Source organism: Pogonomyrmex barbatus, unplaced genomic scaffold (genome assembly GCF_055798465.1).
Source record: "Pogonomyrmex barbatus isolate J1 unplaced genomic scaffold, ASM5579846v1 scaffold13, whole genome shotgun sequence".
In the NCBI taxonomy this organism is placed as follows: domain Eukaryota; kingdom Metazoa; phylum Arthropoda; class Insecta; order Hymenoptera; family Formicidae; genus Pogonomyrmex; species Pogonomyrmex barbatus.
Genome location: NW_028297109.1, coordinates 7,679,910 through 7,701,138, shown reverse-complemented (window position 1 = coordinate 7,701,138; position 21,229 = coordinate 7,679,910). Strand labels below are relative to the sequence as shown.

At 26.2% G+C, this 21,229-nt stretch overlaps 3 protein-coding genes across 5 annotated transcripts in view; all 3 read right to left on the bottom strand.

Moving 5' to 3' along the window:
- Positions 1-15,808, bottom strand: part of LOC105424453 (uncharacterized) — a 73,386-nt gene extending 57,578 nt beyond the window's left edge. Inside the window, exons 1-9 of the mRNA XM_089072030.1 lie at positions 12,040-15,808; positions 11,536-11,655; positions 11,293-11,410; positions 10,594-10,855; positions 9,917-10,033; positions 9,727-9,817; positions 9,443-9,585; positions 7,414-9,298; positions 6,794-6,871 (exon numbers count right to left, since the gene is read on the bottom strand). Of these exons, the coding sequence (XP_088928156.1) occupies positions 9,115-9,298; positions 9,443-9,585; positions 9,727-9,817; positions 9,917-10,033; positions 10,594-10,855; positions 11,293-11,410; positions 11,536-11,655; positions 12,040-12,258 (1,254 nt within the window). The 5' untranslated portion in view covers positions 12,259-15,808 and the 3' untranslated portion in view covers positions 6,794-6,871; positions 7,414-9,114. The remainder of the gene's footprint in view (positions 1-6,793; positions 6,872-7,413; positions 9,299-9,442; positions 9,586-9,726; positions 9,818-9,916; positions 10,034-10,593; positions 10,856-11,292; positions 11,411-11,535; positions 11,656-12,039) is intronic.
- Slip1 (SLo interacting protein 1) overlaps positions 1-21,229 on the bottom strand; it is a 161,437-nt gene that overhangs the window by 66,569 nt on the left and 73,639 nt on the right. The gene's annotated exons all lie outside the window — the stretch shown is intronic.
- On the bottom strand, positions 15,904-17,632 carry LOC105425585 (uncharacterized). Its single transcript, XM_089072024.1, has 3 exons — positions 16,913-17,632; positions 16,269-16,382; positions 15,904-16,207 (listed from the first exon to the last, which is right to left on the bottom strand). Exons 1-3 carry the CDS (start codon positions 17,164-17,166, stop codon positions 16,078-16,080), a joined length of 498 nt encoding a protein of 165 aa, XP_088928150.1. The 5' UTR covers positions 17,167-17,632; the 3' UTR covers positions 15,904-16,077.

Sequence of the window (21,229 nt, the reverse complement as noted above, 5' to 3'; positions counted from 1 at the left end):
ATCTGATACTGAAACGAAGATAAAACTAATTCAAAGTTTTAATATAAAAATATAATGGATCAGATCATTGAATATCACATTGTAATGTACTTTAAGGCATTAAATTCTTGATTACACGTATGCTTCAATTTAATTATATATAATTATATACAGAGTGTCCCATTTTAATCAACGCATTTGAATTTCTCCGGAATCATGCGAGATATCAAAATATTTTCACGAAGTTGTATGATATCGAGAGAAATATATTTTAATAAAAAAAAAAAATGTTGATCTTGAGTGAAAACATAAAAGTCAAACTGAGATCAACTTAATTTTTTTTTTAATTTATTTCACTTCTTCTTCATTTTTTAAACGCCTACATTCGTAACGTTGCTCATTAAGAGTTCAACGCAAAATGTTGATGTTAATTCTAAATTATAATTTAGTAAAAATGTAATGCAAGGTAGTAGACAAATTACTATCGTGAATCAAGAACACTCACAGTTAAACATTTTTGTTTGGAAAAAAAAAAGGACGATTAAACGATTGACGCCGAGGGAAGCAACTCGTGCTTACTTTCTCTTTTCCCAGAAAAACATTCACATTTCTTCTTGATAAAAGTTCGCGCAAGCGCAGTTAATCTATCTCATCGTAGTAATTTCACTTTATTTTAACATACATACATTCGCAATGCTTTCCTTTTTTTACAGTACAGAATGACATTCATCTATTATTCCGATTTGTTATGTTACATTTTACATATTACGCATTAGTTATATAATTAAATATTAAAACCTAAAAGATGTAATTTTTCAAATTTACTACAGTAATATTTGAATGACTTTACTTGTAATATTTGAATGACTCAAAAACTATCTGTTTGCCATCGCAAGGAACATATCATATATCATATTTGAAAGATATTGTATAAATATACACAGATATTGTATTTCTCATAGTTGCATGATGCAGTCTTTAATGCAAAAAATGAATCTAAATTCATTATTGAATAATTGTGAATTTATAATTTAACTGCACAGAGCAATGGATACAAAATAAAAATCATCATTTATAATATATATGTATGTAATATTTCATTCAAGTAAACTTTATGCAAATAATATTCTACTTGTTTAAAAAAAAATCAGAATCTTCTTTCACTATAGATATCATTATTCAAAAGTAAAAGATGTTTCACGTTTAATAGATATCATTAATTTAATGTAAAAATCAAGTAAGACTTCTGTTTCGTTGTAAACAGAATGCATATTATACAATTTCGATTTGATTCAGAAAGAAAGAAACATTAATTCTTCAGGAAGCTTATCTAACAATGAACAGATAGAAAAATTGTATTTAAACTTACCTATTGTACTATAACTTGTAATACATCATTGAATGATAAATTTTCGTCTCAATGTTCCATAGAACAAATAACAGTAAAATAAGATATCGATGCTTTCACTAACTAAAATGAAATACAAATTTTGGATTGCGTAATTGTAAAAATGTACAAAAATGTTGCGAAACAGCAATGATGTCTACAGGTTAATAAAAAAATAACAAAACTAAGCTTTTTTTAAAATGGCAACTTATATCCAGAAATAACATTTCTCTGCTAATAATAAAATAATATTAGACTTTTGAATTAGATAAACTTTAAATCGTCAGATTTGCAATATTTGTTGATTTGTTATTATGGAAAATAATAAAGAATTTTAAGAACATTAAAAATAAAGAACATTATTTGTGATATCAAATTTAACGAAATTTCAAATAATTTTATAAAATAAAATAAAAATACATAAAGTGTTTCATAACACCAGGCATTGTTTATAAATATAAATTAAAAGAAAAGAGCTCGAACGACCATCTCTGGTATATATTTACAGTCTACATTTACCTCCTATAAAGACAAGCACTTGCACATTAGACACAAAAATGACTTCAAAACAAAATAAAAAAAGACATGTTTATATAAACTTTTTTCATCATTTTGTGTGTCCCATTCGCTGCTAAAGTAGAATGTACATGTCACGAAACACCCTGTATGATGTAAAAAAATAATAATTTATATGATACATTATTTTCGTACGTACGATTTTCGTTATTTCTTTGCGTTTTGATTCGAAGATATGGTTCGGAATCAAAATTTCAAGCATATATATTATAAACTGATTGCAAGTATAATGGTGCTGAAATCTAAATCAAAGATTTTTATAATATAATTTCATTGTAATGAAAAAAATGCGATGTTTCCAGATATAAGTTGCTGCTCTAAAATTATTTACTTCATCAATCTTTGTTAGAATTTAAATAAATATTGTTAATGTTGCTTGGAATACTTTATATATATAAAAGCTTGTACATAACATAAGACACACAATGACTTTGTACCATGCCAAAAAACTCTACAGACAACACGAACATTCCGCCAATATTCAGGCTGACAGTTTTGGTGCCCCTTTGTAAAAGAAATAATATTAACTTCTGTATATGTAACGGTGCTATGTACCATCGAACATTATACCTGAAAAATAATGATCAGAAAGCAAATCAATAGTTGCAAATGTAGTAATAATCTTAATCTACAATTTATGAATTATTTTAATCTTTATTATGCTAAAATTCCTGAAACATTTGCTGATATATATTTGTACGAACATATATGTCTCTTACGCAGTGGAAAATATGCGATCATTGTGATTTATGAGTTCTTGTCCAGCATAATTTGTTGCAAAACAATATACAAAAATACTGAGTACAAGTAGAAAATGTATTATAAATTGCTGGAAGTTGTTTCCAAACAAGATAGTCTCCGAAATCTAAAATACAAATGCAAATATTGAAATTAATATTTTATCTCACAATAACCTTGAAGCAAAGTAAAAAAAAATTATGTGAATACTCAATTTAGCTAAATATTTATATATATATATATATATATAATGTCAAATAAACTAACTCCATAAAGATTGAGGCTCAAACAAATAACAGCAAACATTATTAAAGCCAAGCGTGATTGGTCAAAACCAGAAAAGAATAATGCGGTGAATCTTTAACAAGAAAAAAATGTATATAATGAAATATAAAATATGTATAAATATATACAGTTGAATATATTTGTATATTTGCTGTTAGAGACAAATACTAACTTGATAGCTTTACGATGAATGTCTACCGCATGAATTATTTGTTTATACATCGTAATCTCATTTTGTAAATTAACATTGTTCAGCGTATTTATTGCTATTGCTTTCTCGATGCGATAACTGTAAAAAGTTACATTACTGATGTATAATTATATATGTGATTATATTCGTATTCGGAGAAAATTCTATTCGCTATATAATATAAAATATTTCATAATATTGTAACAATGTTATAACAATTTAACAAATATTATAAAAAAGATTTGTAAAAATTATTTAATTAAAATTACTTTTTAATTAAATATTAATTTAAATAAATTAATATCACCAACTTAATTAATTAAATAATATTTATTATTTCATTATCTCAAAACAGATTTTGTCAAATAGTAACATGTTTTTTCTTTAAGTATTATTGTATTTATTGTATTTTAGAAATATGGATATTTCTTCTAACAAAAAACCTTTATAATTATTATTAATGACAGAGATTTTGCTTTAATATAAAATAATAGTTCATTGTGGAAGAAAAATCGAATTGCTGTTTAATATGAATTTTGTTATATGGACAAATTTCTTTGTGTCTGTGTAAATTTATTTTAGATATGTAACAAGCAAAGAAGATTTCGTATATATAATCACAATTTCTACATTTATTCTTATTCATTTATATAACTTTTTCACCTGGCAATTCTAAATATTCCGCAGGCATGTATGATGTATGCTATAAGCATCATTCCTGTTGCCACTATTGCTGTTCCTCCTACCGTAACCGCCATGCCAATATATAGATAAATCAAATAGAAATAATGTTCTCGACCGACAAAATGTTTAGGTATTATCGCTTGTATTACGCGTTTTATGTCTTGCTTATTCAGAATACCATTAAAAGCATATAATGCAAATGGCATGAAAAAACCAAGGATTAAATTGTTTATGTGAAACACTAAAAATATTAAAAGAATATAATTAGTGATTTTCATTCAAATCTTCAACATCGAGAACAATGGAAAACGTGTGCAAGCCGCAATTAACAAAAATCGTCGTTTGACTGTGCGAATATTATTTGACTATTTTGAAGGCGACATTATCCATATCACTCCAGTTTTTTTCCATAATATAGACAAAGATCAGATCCAGATACTTTGGGACAGACCTTGTGTAAATATATATATATATATATATATATATATATATATATTCGTAATTACATTTTGAATTTTATTAAAGATGTAACCTCAACGTAACTATTTAATATATAATATTTTCTGATTAAATACTCAGGCAATTAAATTAACGTAATATTTAAATAAATAATATCATAAATGTATAAATAATTTATAAATAATATAAATTTTATTGCAATTTATTTAGCTTAACAATATGTGAACGTGAGTGTCCATTATCTTACATATAACTATAGCTGTAAAATGTTTTGCATTATTCCCATATCTCTTGATGATATCGATTTCTTTCTCGTCTTTTAACTCATTATAAATATGCTGAAGTTGTTCCAATGACCATTTCATCTATTAAATCAAAAACAATTTTTAACATTCGCCTCATTATAAATTTTAAAGCAAATTTGTTTATATAAATAAATTTGTATATATATATATATATATATATATATATATATATATATTATAAATTTGTATATATATATATATATATATATATATATTATCAACAATAATTGTTCAAACATGAAAAGCACTCACAATTTGATTATTCATTCGAAAAGAACTATATTCGATCACAAATACAGAAAAAAATGTTGCAATAGAGAGAACTTTAACGACAAGATCCGGGGTGCAATCTGTAGAAACAAACGCTAAAAACTACAATTAATAAATTTTTCAGAAATAGCATTAAAATGCTGTTTTTTTATTTAATAAATTATAAGTATGACTGTTGTATAATATATAATAGAGCAACAAATTATTATTACAACAAATAATCTGCGATATGTATATATAACATACATACACACACACACACACACACACACACACACACACACACACACACACACACACACACACACACACACACACATTTTTCATAATAAAATAATTTAATATTTTATGCATATAATAAATTAGGAATTAATTGATGTAAAGAAACATATCATTACTTTTAAAAAATGTATGTAATTACACATTAAAGAAATATGATAAAAAATATCAAGTTACCTGATACACGATACAGCTAATTAGGAGGCCAAGAATAAAAATTATTTGCATATAAACTAGTTTCGATTGCTGATAAGGCCACAAACCAACTAAAAGTAAAATAATCCGATTCAAATTGAAATACTGAGTCGTGACACAGATCACAGACATTTTACGAGAAACGTATCGCGTTTGACTGAAAAAATCGACGATGATGCACGATATCCCTCTTCTTTCATATCGTGAGTATTTTAGAACACTTCTTCCTTAGCGTGAATTGTAAATTGCTTAATTTGGCACAAACACGAGATAGAATAGTAAAAAAAATACTACCGTGAGATCGGAACACTTGGGACTTTATGTCTCTGCCTAATAAAATTAAGCGATCGATCGATTAAACGCCAAGAGAAATTTAACGAATGTCCAGTTCCCACAGAAAAATACTTACAAAATGACTTCATTCAAAATTTATGCAGGCATAATTTCGTCTTCTTCTGACAACAGCAATTTTATTATAATGTGTAATTGATAAAATACATTTGAGCAGATTGTTAATGTCCGATGTGGAAGCTTGTATACGTTAGTTTAATTTTTAAGAGTACTTTATACAATTTAAAATTTACCACGATAGAATAAGAATACTACAATTAGATATAGAATGGATAGATAGACAACTTATTAACTTCACTTTGTTGCCAGCAAAGGTGCGATTGCGACAGAAAAAGGAACGTACTGTCATTTCCTTTTATCTTTTCAGACATGCATTATGTATTATTAAGTAAACATATATGTAATATATTTTTACGATATCATAATATTTTTACAATTTATTTTTACAGTTTATTATATTTTACACTTTACATTTAGTAAAAACATCATTAAGTATATTAACAATGCACATTAATATAAGTACATTCACGTATTCGAGATAAACATTGAAATACAAGTATAAACAAGTATAAAAAAAGTATTAAAATGAATAAACAAGTAAAACAAGTATTAAAATGATGATAATAATGAATATGAATGTACGAATAATATCCAATAAACACACACCGATATAAATATAAGATATCCCATTTTAAATGATTTCAAAATATCTCTTGAACAGTGCGTTTTAAAGAAGAATGTTTTAGACAAAAGTTTTATGATTTCGAGAGGAACAGAAGAAGTCATTGATTTGATTTTGGTTAGTCATTAGATGATTACATGAAGATCATCTTTAATTTTTTAAACAAAACTCCTCACTTTTTATTGCATGTTCTTGTAGCTTACCTCGAGAGCTTTTAAAGATATTATAATAAAGTATTTTTTATTAAGTATTTAATAAGTTATGTGGTTGAATTTGAGATGCAATTTGACATAAAATATAAAATATTTCATAAACTATTCATTCTTTAACTATATTTTAATACTTTTGTGAATAGAATAATGAAATAAATTATATGGTGTAAAGAAAATATAGTTGCTACTTAACTTTCGTACAGTGTATCTAAGTAGTCATCCATCTTGTGACCTCACAACTAATTCTGCTTAACCTCTGAGATCGGATGAAATCTGATACTGAAACGAAGATAAAACTAATTCAAAGTTTTAATAAAAATATAATGGATCAGATCATTGAATACACACATTGTAATGTACTTTAAGGCATCAAATTCTTGATTACACGTTGCTTCAATTTAATTATATATAATTATATACAGAGTGTCCCATTTTAATCAACACATTTGAATTTCTCCGGAATCATGCGAGATATCAAAATATTTTCACGAAATTGTATGATATCGAGAGGAATATATTTTAATAAAAAAAAAAAAATGTTGATCTTGAGTGAAAATATAAAAGTCAAACTGAGATCAACTTAATTTTTTTTTAATTTATTTCATTTCTTCTTCATTTTTTAAACACCTACGTCCGCTGCTCATTGCGAGTTCAACGCGAAATGTTGATGTTAATTCTAAATTATAATTTAGTAAAAATGTAATGCAAGATAGTAGACAAATTACTATCGTGAATCAAGAACATTCGCAGTTAAACATTTTTGTTTGGAAAAAAAATGGACGATTAAACGATTGACGCCGAGGGAAACAACTCATGCTTACTTTCTCTTCTCTCAGAAAAACATTCGCATGGCATTTCTTCTTAATAAAAGTTCGCGCAAGCGCAGTTGATCTCATCATAGTAGTTTCACTTTATTTTAAGATACATACTCCTGCAATGATTTTTTTTTACAGTACTTTTTTTACAAAATGACATTCATCTATTATTTCGATTTGTTATGTATTACATTTTACATATTACGCATTAGTTATATAAAGTTGTAATATTTGAATGACTCAAAAACTATCTATTTTCCATCGCAAGGAACATATATATCATATTTGAAAGATATTGTATAAATATACACAGATATTGTATTTCTCGTAGTATTGCATGATGCAGTCTTTAAGGCAAAAAATGAATCCAAATTCATTATTGAATAATTGTGAATTTATAATTTAATTGCACAGAGCAATGGATACAAAATAAAAATCACCCATTTACAATATATATGTATGTAATATTTCATTCAAGTAAATTTTATGCGAATAATATTCTACTTGTTTAAAAAAAAAATCAGAATCTTCTTTCATTATAGATAATATTATTCAAAAGTAAAAAATGTTTCACGTTTAATAGATATCATTAATTTAATGTAAAAATCAAGTAAGACTTCTGCTTATACTTTCATTGTAAACAGTGCATATTATTCAATTTCGATTCGATTCAGAAAGAAAGAAACGTTAATTCTTCAGGAAGCTTATCTAACAATAAACAGATAGAAAAATTGTATTTAAACTTACCTATTCTACTATAATTTGTAATACATCATTGAATGATAAATTTTCGTCTCAATGTTCCATAGAACAAATAACAGTAAAGTAAGATATCGATGCTTTCATTAACTAAAATGAAATACAAATTTTGGATTGCGTAATTGTAATACAAAAATGTTGCGAAACAGCAATGATGTCTAAAGGTTAATAAAAAATAACAAAACTAAGCTTTTTTAAAATGGCAACTTATATCCAGAAATAACATTTCTCTGCTAATAATAAAATAATATTAAACTTTTGAATTAGATAAACTTTAAGTCATCAGATTTGCAATAATTGTTGATTTATTATTATGGAAAATAATAAAGAATTAAGAACATTATTTGTGATATCAAATTTAACGAAATTTCAAATAATTTTATAAAATGAAATGAAATACATAAAATGTTTCATAACATTGGGCATTATTTATAAATGTAGATTAAAAGAAAAGATCTCGAATGGTCACTTTCGATCTATATTTGTCTCCTGTAAAGACAAGTAATTGCACATTATTAGACAGAAAAATGACTTCAAAACAAAATAAAAAAAGACATGTTTATATAAACTTTTTTCATCATTTTGTGTCTCCCATTCACTGCTAAAGTAGAATGTACATGTCACGAAACATTCTATATGATGTAAAAAAATAATAATTTATATAATACACTATTTTCGTACGTACGATTTTCGTTATTTCTTTGCATTTCGATTCGAAGATGATGGTTTGGAATCAAAATTTCAAGCATATATATTATAAACTGATTGCAAGTATAATGGTGCTGAAATCTAAATCAAATTTTATAATATTTTCAAATTTTATAATATAATTTTATTGTAATGAAAAAAATGTGATGTTTCCAGACATAAGTTGCTGCTCTAAAATTATTTACTTCATCAATCTTTGTTAGAATTTAAATAAATATTGTTAATGTTGCTTGGAATACTTTATATATATAAAAACTTGTACATAACATAAGACACACAATGACTTTGTACCATGCCAAAAAACTCTACAGATAACATGAACATTCCGCCAATATTCAGGCTGACAGTTTTGGTGCCCCTTTGCAAAAGAAATAATATTAACTTCTGTATATGTAACGGTGCTATGTACCATCGAACATTATACCTGAAAAGTAATGATCAGAAAGCAAATCAATAGTTGCCAATGTAGTAATAATCTTAATCTACAATTTATGAATTATTTTAATCTCTATTATGCTAAAATTCGTGAAAGATTTGATACATATTTGTACATATATATCTCTCTTACGCAGTGGAAAATATGTGGTCGTTGTGATTTATGAGTTCTTGTCCAGCATAATTTGCTGCAAAACAATACACAAAAATACCGAGTACAAGTAGAAAATGTATTATAAATTGTTGGAAGTCTCCAAAGAAGATAGCCTCTGAAATCTAAAATACAAATGCAAATATTGGAATTAATATTTTATTTCACAATAACCTTGAAACAAAGTCACAAAAATATTGTGACTTTGATAAATACTTAATTTATCTATATATATATATATATTTAATAATGTTAGATAAACTAACGCCATAAAGATTGAAGCTCAAACAAATTACAGCAAACAATATTAAAGCCAAGCGTGATTGATCACAACCAGAAAAGAATAATGCGGTAAACCTTTAACAAGAAAAAAATTTATATAATAAAATATAAAATATGTATAATTATATATAGTTGAATATATATGGATAGTTGCTATTAAGAACAAATACTAACTTGATAGCTTTACGATGAATGTCTACCGCATGAATTATTTGTTTATACATCGTAATCTCGTTTTGTAAATTAACATTGTTCAGCGTATTTATTGCTATTGCTTTCTCGATGCGATAACTGTAAAAAGTTACATTATTGATGTATAATTATATATGTGATTATATTCGTATTCGGAGAAAATCTATTCGCTATATAATATATTTCATAATATTGTAACGATGTTATAACAATTTAACAAATATTATAAAAATGATTTGAAAAATTATTTAATTAAAATTATTTTTTATTATTAATTTGAATAAGTTATTTCACCAACCTAATTAATTAAATGATATTGATTATTATTTCATTATCTCAAAATAGATTTTGTCAGATAGTAACATGCTTTTTCATTCAGTTATTGTATTTTAGAACAATATTGGTATTTCTTCAAATAAAAAAAATTTATAATTATTATTAATGACAGAGATTTTGCTTTATAATAAAATAATTCATTGTGGAAGAAAAATCAAATTGCTGTTTAATATGAATTTTGCTATATGAACAAATTTTTTTGTGTCTATATATAAATTTATTTTAGATATAGATAATAACAAAGAATAAAATAACAAAGAAGGTTTCGTATATATAATCACAATTTCTACATTTATTCTTATTCATTTATATAACTTTTTCACCTGACAATTCTAAATATTCCGCAGGCATGTATGATGTATGCTATAATCATCATTCCTGTTGCCACTATTGCTGTTCCTCCTACCATAAGCGTTATGCCCATATGTAGATAAATCAAATAGAAATAATGTTCTCGACCGACAAAATGTTTAGGTATTATCGTTTGTATTACGCGTTTTATGTCTTGCTTATTCAGAATACCATTAAAAGCATATAATGCAAATGGCATAAAAAAAACAAGGATTAAATTGTTTATGTGAAACACTAAAAATATTAAAAGCATAATTAGTGATTTTCATTCAAGTCTTCAACATCGAGAACAATGGAAAACGTGTGCAAGCCGTAATTAACAAGAATCGTCGTTTGACTGTGCGAAAATATTATTTGGCTATTTTGAAGACGACATTATCCATATCACTTCGGTTCTTTCCCTATAATATAGGGCTTTCCTATAATATAAGCAAAGATCGGATACTTTGGGACAGACCTTGTACATATATTCGTAATTACATTTTGAATTTTATTAAAGTAACATCAATGTAACCGAGTATTTTCTGATTAAATACTTTAATTTAAAATTAAATTAATATAATATTTAAATAAATAATATAAATGTATAAATAATTTATAAATAATATTATAAATTTTATTGTAATTTATTTAGTTTAATATGTATTAAACGTGAGTGTACATTCTCTTACAGATAACTATAGCCGTTAAACGTTTTGCACTGTTCCCATATTTCTTGATGATATCGATTTCTTTCTCATCTTTTAGCTCATTATAAATATGCTGAAGTTGTTCCAATGACCATTTCATCTATTAAATCAAAAACAATTTTTAACATTCGCCTCATTATAAATTTTAAAGCAAATTTGTTTATATAAATAAATTTGTATATATATATTATCAACAATAACTATTCAAATATGAAAAGCACTCACAATTTGATTATTCATTTGAAAAGAACTGTATTCGATCACAAACATAGAAAAAAATGATGCAATAGAGAAAACTTGAACGACAAGATCCGGGGTGCAGTCTGTAGAAACAAACGCTAAAAGCTATAATTAATACATTTTTCAGAAATAGCATCAAAATGCTGTTTTTTTATTTAATACATTATAAGTATGGTTGTTATATAATATATAATAGAGCAACAAATTATTACAACAAATAATCTGCGATATATGTATATACAACACACACACACACACACACACACACACACACACACGCACGCACGCACGCACGCACGCACGCACACACACACACACACACACACACACACACACACACACACACACACACTTTTTCATAATAAAATAATTTAATATTTTATGCATATAATAAATTAGGAATTAATTGATGTAAAGAAACATATCATTATTTTTAAAAAATGTATGTAATTACATATTAAAGAAATATGATAAAAAATATCAAGTTACCTGATACATGATACAACTAATTAGGAGGCCAAAAATAAAAATTATTTGCATATAAACTAGTTTCGATTGCTGATAAGGCCATAAACCAACTAAAAGTAAAATAATCCGATTCAAATTGAAATACTGAGTCGTGACACAGATCACAGACATTTTACGAGAAACGTATCGCGTTTGACTGAAAAAAATCAACGATGATGCACGATACCCCTCTTCTTTCATATCGTGAGTATTTTAGAACACTTCTTCCTTGCGTGAATTGTAAATTGCTTAATTTGGCACAAACACGAGATAGAATAGTAAAAAAAATACTACCGTGAGATCGGAACACTTGGGACTTTATGTCTCTGCCTAATAAAATTAAGCGATCGATCGATTAAACGCCAAGAGAAATTTAACGAATGTCCAGTTCCCACAGAAAAATACTTACAAAATGACTTCATTCAAAATTTATGCAGGCATAATTTCGTCTTCTTCTTACAAAGCAATTTTATTATGTGTGCATTGATAAAATATATTTGAACAGAATGTTAATGATCGTAATCCAATCTGGAAGCTTTTATACGTTAGTTTAAAAATATTTTATACAATTTAAAATTTATCACAGAATCTACGATAGAATAATACAAATCGTAGGTATAGAATAGATAGGTGGACAACTTATTAACTTCACTTTGTTGCCAGCAAAGATGAGATTGCGACAGAAAAAGGAACGTGCTGTCATTTCCTTTCCGTCTTGTCTCGCGCATGCATTATATACTAAATAAACATATGTACGTAACATATTTTTACGATATCTTATATCATGATATTTTTAGTTTTATTCAATTTATTATATTTTACATTTTACATTTATTAAAAACATCATTAAGTATATTAACAGTGCACATTAACATAAATACACTCACATATGTACATATACAACATAAACATTGAAATCTAGTATAAATGTTAAAATAATGATATGAAAATAGTAATGAATATGAATATATGAATAATATCCAATAAACACACACCAATATAAATATAGAATGTCCTATTTTAAATGATCTTAAAATATCTCTTGAACAGTACATTTTAGAGAAAAATATTTCAGACAAAAGTTTTGTGATTTAGAGAGAGACATAAGAAGGTGTCATTGATTGATCTCAGATAATCGTTTGAAGATTACGCGAAAATCATCTTTAATTTTTTAAATAGAAATTCCCATTTTTTAATTGTATGTTCTTGTAGCTTATATTACTTTAGCGAGCATTTTTGTTTTATTTCAGGTGCTACCGCAATAGTTTCTCCCATACTCTTTCGCGTATCTAACGTTTCTTCTTCAATACTTTCATATTTTCTGTATTTTCTGTGTAAAATAAATTCACTTCTACACTTCTACCCACAAACTGTACATGGACTCAATCTTAATATAGATAATCATTGTGCAAGAAAGGCACGCGTTTGATCGCAAAAAAATTGAAAAACTTATTAAAATATCAAGAAAATTTTAGAATTTTCCTTCTTCAATATTAATGTTAAAATATTAATGTTAATTCTAAATTATAATTTAGTAAAAATGTAATGCAAGTTAGTAGACAAATTGCTATCGTGAGTCAAGAACACTCGCAGTTAAATGTTTTTGTTCGGAAAAAGAACGAACGATTAGACGATCGATCGATTTGACCCCGAAGGAAACAACTCATGCTTACTTTCTTTTCTCGCAGAAAAACATGCATTCGCATGGCATTTCTTCTTGATGAAAATTCGCACAAGCGCAGTTGGTCTATCTCGTCGTGGTAGTCCACTTTATTTTAACATACATACATTCGCAATGCTTTTCTTTTTTACAGTACAGACATTCATCTATTATTCCGATTTGTTATATTGTCACGTTTTACATATTATGCGTTAATTGTATAATTATCAATAAAGTACTAAACTCTAAAAGATGTAATTTTTTTCAAATTCACTCACAGTTATGATATTTAAATGACTCAAAAACTGTCCGTTTGCTATTACAAGGAACATATCATATCATATTTGAAAAATATTGTATAAATATACACAGGCTTACTATTGTATTTCTCGTAGTATTGCATGATGCATGTCTTTAATACAAAAAAAATAGATCGAAATTCATTATCGAGTCTTAAGTAATTCTGAATTTATAATTTAATTGAGAAATAAAATAAAAATCACCATTTACAATTTTATATATGTATGTAATATTTTATTCATGTAACTTTATGCGAATAATATTCTACTTGTTTAAAAAAAAAATCAGAGTCTTCTTTCATTATAGATAATATTATTCAAAAGTAAAAAATTTTCACAAAAATGTTTAACAGATTAATTTAATGTAAAAATCAACTAACACTTCTTTCTATACTTACATTATAAGCCGTGCGTGTTAAAATTCAAAAAGGAAAAAAACGTTAATTCTTTGGTAATTTCATTTAACAGTAAAAAGAGATAGAAAAATGATTTTTAAACTTACCTATTTTACTATGAGTTGCAATATATTACCATGATAAATTGATAAATGATAAATTTTTACGTCAATATTCCAAAGCACATATAACAGTAAAATAGGATATCGATGCTTTCATTAACTAGAATGAAATTAATAAATTTTGGATTATATGCATGTCATATACATAAGATGTTTCGAAGCAATGATATTTAAAGATTAATAAAAGATAAATAACTTAAGCGTTCTTTTGTTTATGGCAACTTATGTCCGGAGATAATGTGTGCATTTCTCCGCTATATAATAATAAAATTATATTAGAGTTAGACAAAAGTTTAACTTTAAGTCATTAAATTTGCAATAAACTCTATGTCAGTATAGAAAATCGGAGAAATAAAAAACATCGTAATATCAAATTTAATGTAATTTTAATTAATTAATTTATATAAAACAAGAAAATAAAATAAAGATATACAAAGTGTTTCATAACAGATACATACAGATTAAAGGTAGAAAAAGAACTCGAAATAGTCACCTTCGGATTATATTTATCCTTCTATGAAACTAAGTAGTTGCATGATAATGGAACACAAACATGATTATAACTCCAAAACAAGATTAAATAAGATACATGAATGGTTATATGAACTTCTTTCATTGTTTTGCATTCCTCATCCGCTAATGAAAAAATGGAGATCACATATTAACGCTCACATATGAAACACTCTGTATAAATAAATATGATTTTATACTAGTTTCGTTATTTCTCTGTACTGATTCCAGGATGCATTCCGTAATTTGGAATCAAAATTTCAAATATATATTATAAATTGATATTGCCAACCCTTGATATTCAAATCTACATAAATCAAAGATTCTTATGACAAAGTTTTATTGTAATGAAAAAACGCGACGTTTCCGAGATATAAGTCGCTGTTCTAAAACTATTTATTTTATATTATTAATTTCCATTACAGTTTATATAAATATTTAATGTTAATGTTATTTTGAAATACTTTATATATACGCATATATATAAGCACATAACACAAATGATTTTTTTACCGTGCCAAAAAACTCTAAAGAGAATACAAATATTCCACCATGATTCAGATTGACAGCTTTGGTGCCTCTTTGCAAAAGAAACAGTATTAACTTCTGTACATGTAATGGTGCTATGTATCACCGAACATTATATCTGCAAAGTAATGGCCAGGAAACAAATCGATAATTGTAGCAGATGTAGTAGTAATCTTCAGACTATGTGATTTATGAATTGTCTCTTAATCTCTATTACGTTAGGAATTCGTGAATGATTTGCTGATATATTTGTACGAGCATATATCTCTCTTACGCAGTGGAAAATATGCGGTCATTGTGATTTATGAGTTCCTGTCCAACATAGTTTTCTAAAAAAAAATATAGAAAAATAATGATTACAAGAAGAAAATGTATTATAAATTGTTGGAAATCGCCACCAAGCAAAATAATCTCCGAAATCTAAAATACAAATACAAATACTGGAATTAATATCTTATCTCACAATAACCTTGTAACAAAGTCACAAAAAATTTTGTAAACTCAATTTATTTAAAAATATATTTAAGAATGGCAGACAAACTAACTCCATAAAGATTGAGGCTCAAACAAATTACAGCAAACATTGTTAAAGTCAAGCGTGATTGATCAAAGCCGGAAAAGAATAACTCAGTGAACCTTTAACAAAAAGAAAATATTATTAAATATATTTATATAGTTGTTAGTAAAAACTACTAACTTAATAGCTTTGCGATGAATATCTACGGCATGAATTATCTTTTTATACATTGGAATCTCATCTTTTAAGTTATTATTCAGCCCATTTACTGTTATTGCCTGCTCAATGCGATATCTATAAAAAAATGACATTATTGATGCATGATTTGTGATTATATTCGCATTTTGGAAAAAATCGGTTTGCTAATATAAAAATATTTCATTATGTTGTAGCAATATTATAACAATTTAACGAATATAAAAAGATATGTAAAAACAGTTAACTAAAAGTTATTTTGTTTGAATACATTATTTCACCAATTAATTTAATTAATTAAATAATGTTGATTATTATTTTATTATCTGAAAAGAGATTTTGTCAGAATAATAAATGCTTTTTCTGTAGATGATTGCATCTTAGAATAAAATTTGCATTTCTTCCAACAAAAAGATTTTTATATATTATTAATGGCAAAGACTTTGCTTTGATATAAAATAATTCAATGGAAAGGGAGACTCGAATTATTTTCTAATATGTGTTTTGCTACATCGGCAAATTTCTTTTGTCTGTGTAAGTTGATTTTAGATAACAGTGAAAAAGATTTTGAATATAATCATAATTTCTTAATTTTATTTTAGTTTATTCCTATATATGTACTTTTTCACCTGACAATTTTAAACATTCCACAAGCATGTACGATACATGCTATAAACAGCATTCCTATTGCCACTATCACTGTCCCTCCTATAGAAAGAGCTATGCTCATATATATATAAATCAGATGGAAATAATGCTCTCGACCGACAAAATGTTTAGGTATCATCGTTTGCATTGCGGACTTCATGTCATGCTCATTTATGAACAAAATATCATTAAGAGCATATATTACAAATGGCAGGAGAACAATAATGAGTATCATACTTATGTTAACCACTGAAAATGTTAAAAAATAATTATACAAATAATAATTATTATTAATCTTAAAAAAAAATCGTTATCATAAAGCTCGAAAGCAAATGGCTCTTTATCAATTTCCTGCTTAGCAATAATACAAAATACGTATTCACAACAAAAATTAAAGATAAAAGTTTTTAAATAGAAATTTACATAAAATTTACATAAAAAAAATGTAGCATTTAACAAATTGTTTAACAATTTCTTAAATATCTCATTCTTTTATTATTTAAATTTCTGTTTAAAAATTTATTTTTTGCTGTGTATGTATTTATTTATTTATATTCTGTTTGCTTTTTATAATATAATATATATGTTCATAATTATATTTTGAATTTTATTAAAAATATATCGACATATAATCAAATACTTTCTAATTAAATATTCAGATAACAAGCTGATGTAATATTTAAATCTTATATCTTATTAATTTTTTTTAATTTGACGACATATACTTAACGTAAGTGTACATTCTCTTACATATAAATATAGCCGTAGCACGTTTTGCATTGTTCCCATATTTCTTCATGATATCGATTTCTCTCTCGTCTTTTAATTCATTATGAATATGTTGAAGTTGTTCCAATGACCATTTGAACTATAAAATAAAAAATAATTTTCGACATTCGTCTCACTGTAAATTTTAAAGCAAATTTGTATGCAAATTAACTTATCAACAATAACTATTCAAAGATGAAAAGCCCTACTCACAATTTGATTATTGATTCGAAAAGAGCTGTATTCGATCACATATATAAAAAAAAATGATGCAATAGAGAGAACTTTAACAAGAAGATCAGGAGTGTAGTCTGCGGAAATAAATACTGAAAACTATAATTAATAAATTAAGAAATAGCACCAAAATGCTGTTTTACTTAAATAATTAGAAAATTATAAAACAAACATATAATTGCTGTGTAATACAATAGTGCAACAAATAACTGTTATGCGACACACGCGCGTGTGCATTGTTGCACGCAATATATATATATATATATATATATATATATATATATATATATATACACACACATATATAATACGTATAATTTTTATATATAATATGATTAATCTCTAATACTCTAATCATACTGCACTATAATGTTAAAATAAAGATAAAAATCTATATTTTATGAGATATATTATATTTCATTTTAGCATAATATAACATGAAATATAAAATATCAATTCATCAATTCATTTTTGATAATGAAATATTATAATATTTTTATTTGCATACATGAGAAATGAGGAATTAATTAATGTAAGGAAACACATAGTTATTTTTTAAGAATAGTATGTAACTGTTTAAGAATATAATTAAAAATATCGACCTACTTGATACACGATACAGCTAATTAGAAAACCAAAATTGAAAATTGTTTGCATATAAACTAGTTTCGATTGCTGATAAGGCCATAAGCCAACTAAAAGTAAAATAATCCGATTCAAATTGAAATACTGAGTCGTGACACAGATCATCACTTTGTGAGAAACGTATCGCGTTTGACTGAAAAAAATCGACGATGCATGATATCCCCTTTTTTCATATCGCGAATATTTTAGAATTTTTTTTCTTTACTATAAATTTTAAATTGCTTAATTTGGCACAAATGTGAGATAAAATGATAAAAAAATACTACCGTGAGATCGGAACACTGGGGACTTTGTGACTTTGCCTTATAGTATTAAACGATCGATCGATTAAACGTCAAGAGAAATGTAACGAATGTCCGCTTCCCATAGAAAAATACTTACAAAATGACTTCTTTATTTCAAAATTTGTGCAAACATAGTTTCGTCCTCTTTCGACATATTCGGCAATTTCATTACGATATATGCATCGATAAAATATATTTGAGCAGAATTTTAATGTATCTGATCTGGATATATCTCAAGTTTTTATATGTCAATTTAGTTTTTAAGCGTATTTTATATAATTTAAAATCTATCATGGAATTCATTATAGAATAGCAATCACATGAAATTGACTATACAAGGTTAGAAATTGGCGCTCCATTTTTACAATTATTATATTTTAAAAGTTTATTATATTAGATTTATTTTTTAATTATATTAGATTTATGCTACATTTGAATATTAAAATTATAATGTGAGAAATGGAATGATAGAGATGAAAAAAAAATGTCAGTTTCTCATTTTGCGATTTTTTTTACATATTTTTGACTGCACTAAGTTGTGCTAAAGTATTATATCTAAAAATATTAACAATAAAATTATAATAAGAAATAAATTTGAAAAACATAGTATATAAGTAAACGTTTATTTTTGTATTCATCATTTATATGATATACAAATGCATATCTAACTTATGTTAACTTAGCACCAATCAGTACAATCTCTGTCAGCACAAAGCAGATCGAGCACATTTTTCTAATAAAGCGAGTGATTTGTTCCACAGCAATGCGTTTAAGAGCCTTTGAAATAGAGTGCAGATAAAAAATAGGTCGGCAGTCTCTGAAATCTGCAGGATACTTGACTTTAGTCAGAGGATCGACTTTCATAAATTAGGAAAGACTTCATCTAACTAGCAGAAACTATGTGAATTAAAATAGGATAGATATATAGGATAGATGGCCATCAAAATGAGATTGTGCAAGATCGCAGCCGATCATTAATTGATTTTATTGTGTTGCAGTGCTTTGCAAACATCTTATTGTGTAATGACGTTGCAATAAAATTTATAAAATCATCGTAGATCTCTTTATCAAGATAAAAGCTCATCGAAGCCACAAACTTGACGGACATACGAGAAAAAAATTTGTTGAGTCCATCAACGGGAAAAAGAACCTTCTTGTCACTCCGATCTCTCTTCTTCTCGTTCTCCTTCTCGTAATATTTTCTTCTTACTATTTTTAATATTTTGTTGCATTATTCGCATCCGTGCTTCTTTTTTCTTTTATTCGATCAATTCGCGTCATTGTCAAAAATATAATTCCATTTTATTTCACTTCGCTTCGTGGATCTTTAGATTGAGATCAATCATAATTTAGCACGCGATGACAGAGAGGAGATCGAATAGTGCGATAAAATTTGAAATCTATTCCAGATTCTGTGTGACGAAATATTAAGGCTATGAGAAATGAGATAAATGTACGACGGATTTCGGAATTTCATGAATTTATCCACTTCTAAGCTGTTTCCTTCATAAATTTGATCTCTATTTCGGAGGAAGATACATTAACTTAGCATTCTGCACACGCATATAAACGATTAAAAGTGGTTTAATGTATTTTTTTAATATTTAAGAAAGAAAGTAAAACAAATAAATAGAAGTTATATCCTTTTAAAATAAATCTTATTTTTTATCCCTTTTACTTCTTGTAAATGTAATATTTTATGTCAGAGTCTGTTACACGGTGTATATTTTAGCATGCTTTCTAAAAGATTTTCCGTCTCACGAAAGATTCACGCCAGTTTCGCGTATAAGTAGCTTCACTTTGTATTCACGACTAGGTGGTAAACTTTATGTCATCGTAAACAAAATATTTTCACACCGTATACGAGAGAAGTTAAAACAAACTGGTAAAGCTCTTACAAACAAGGAAAATACTGTTGTGAGTTTATTTTAAATATTTATCTGTTGTCGACCTGCTGAAGAAATTTACCGAATTACAGAATTAATTACATTGACTTGGAAAGATTTTTTTAACAAGTCGGCGTTTTTAAACTTTCAAGATAAGTCTCCTTCAAACTATTTAATTTGATATTATATAATTTAAAATTAGGTTTATCTCTTACATGATTTACAAAATAAAATAGGATTATACCATTATACAAGAATATTTGTATGTGAAATCCAGCTTGATGTAATCAAGATTAGAATCTTTAAACTCAAAATATATTTTTCTCTTATATTTGCTTTTGATTCATAATATTTTTGACTAGACTGAGGATATCAATTCGCAAATGAGATGCGCGAGGTGTGAAATGTCGAATTTTCTCGTAGAATCCAATCTTAATCTCGATTCGAAATCGCACGGTCGACACGATCTCTTTTCTCTTTT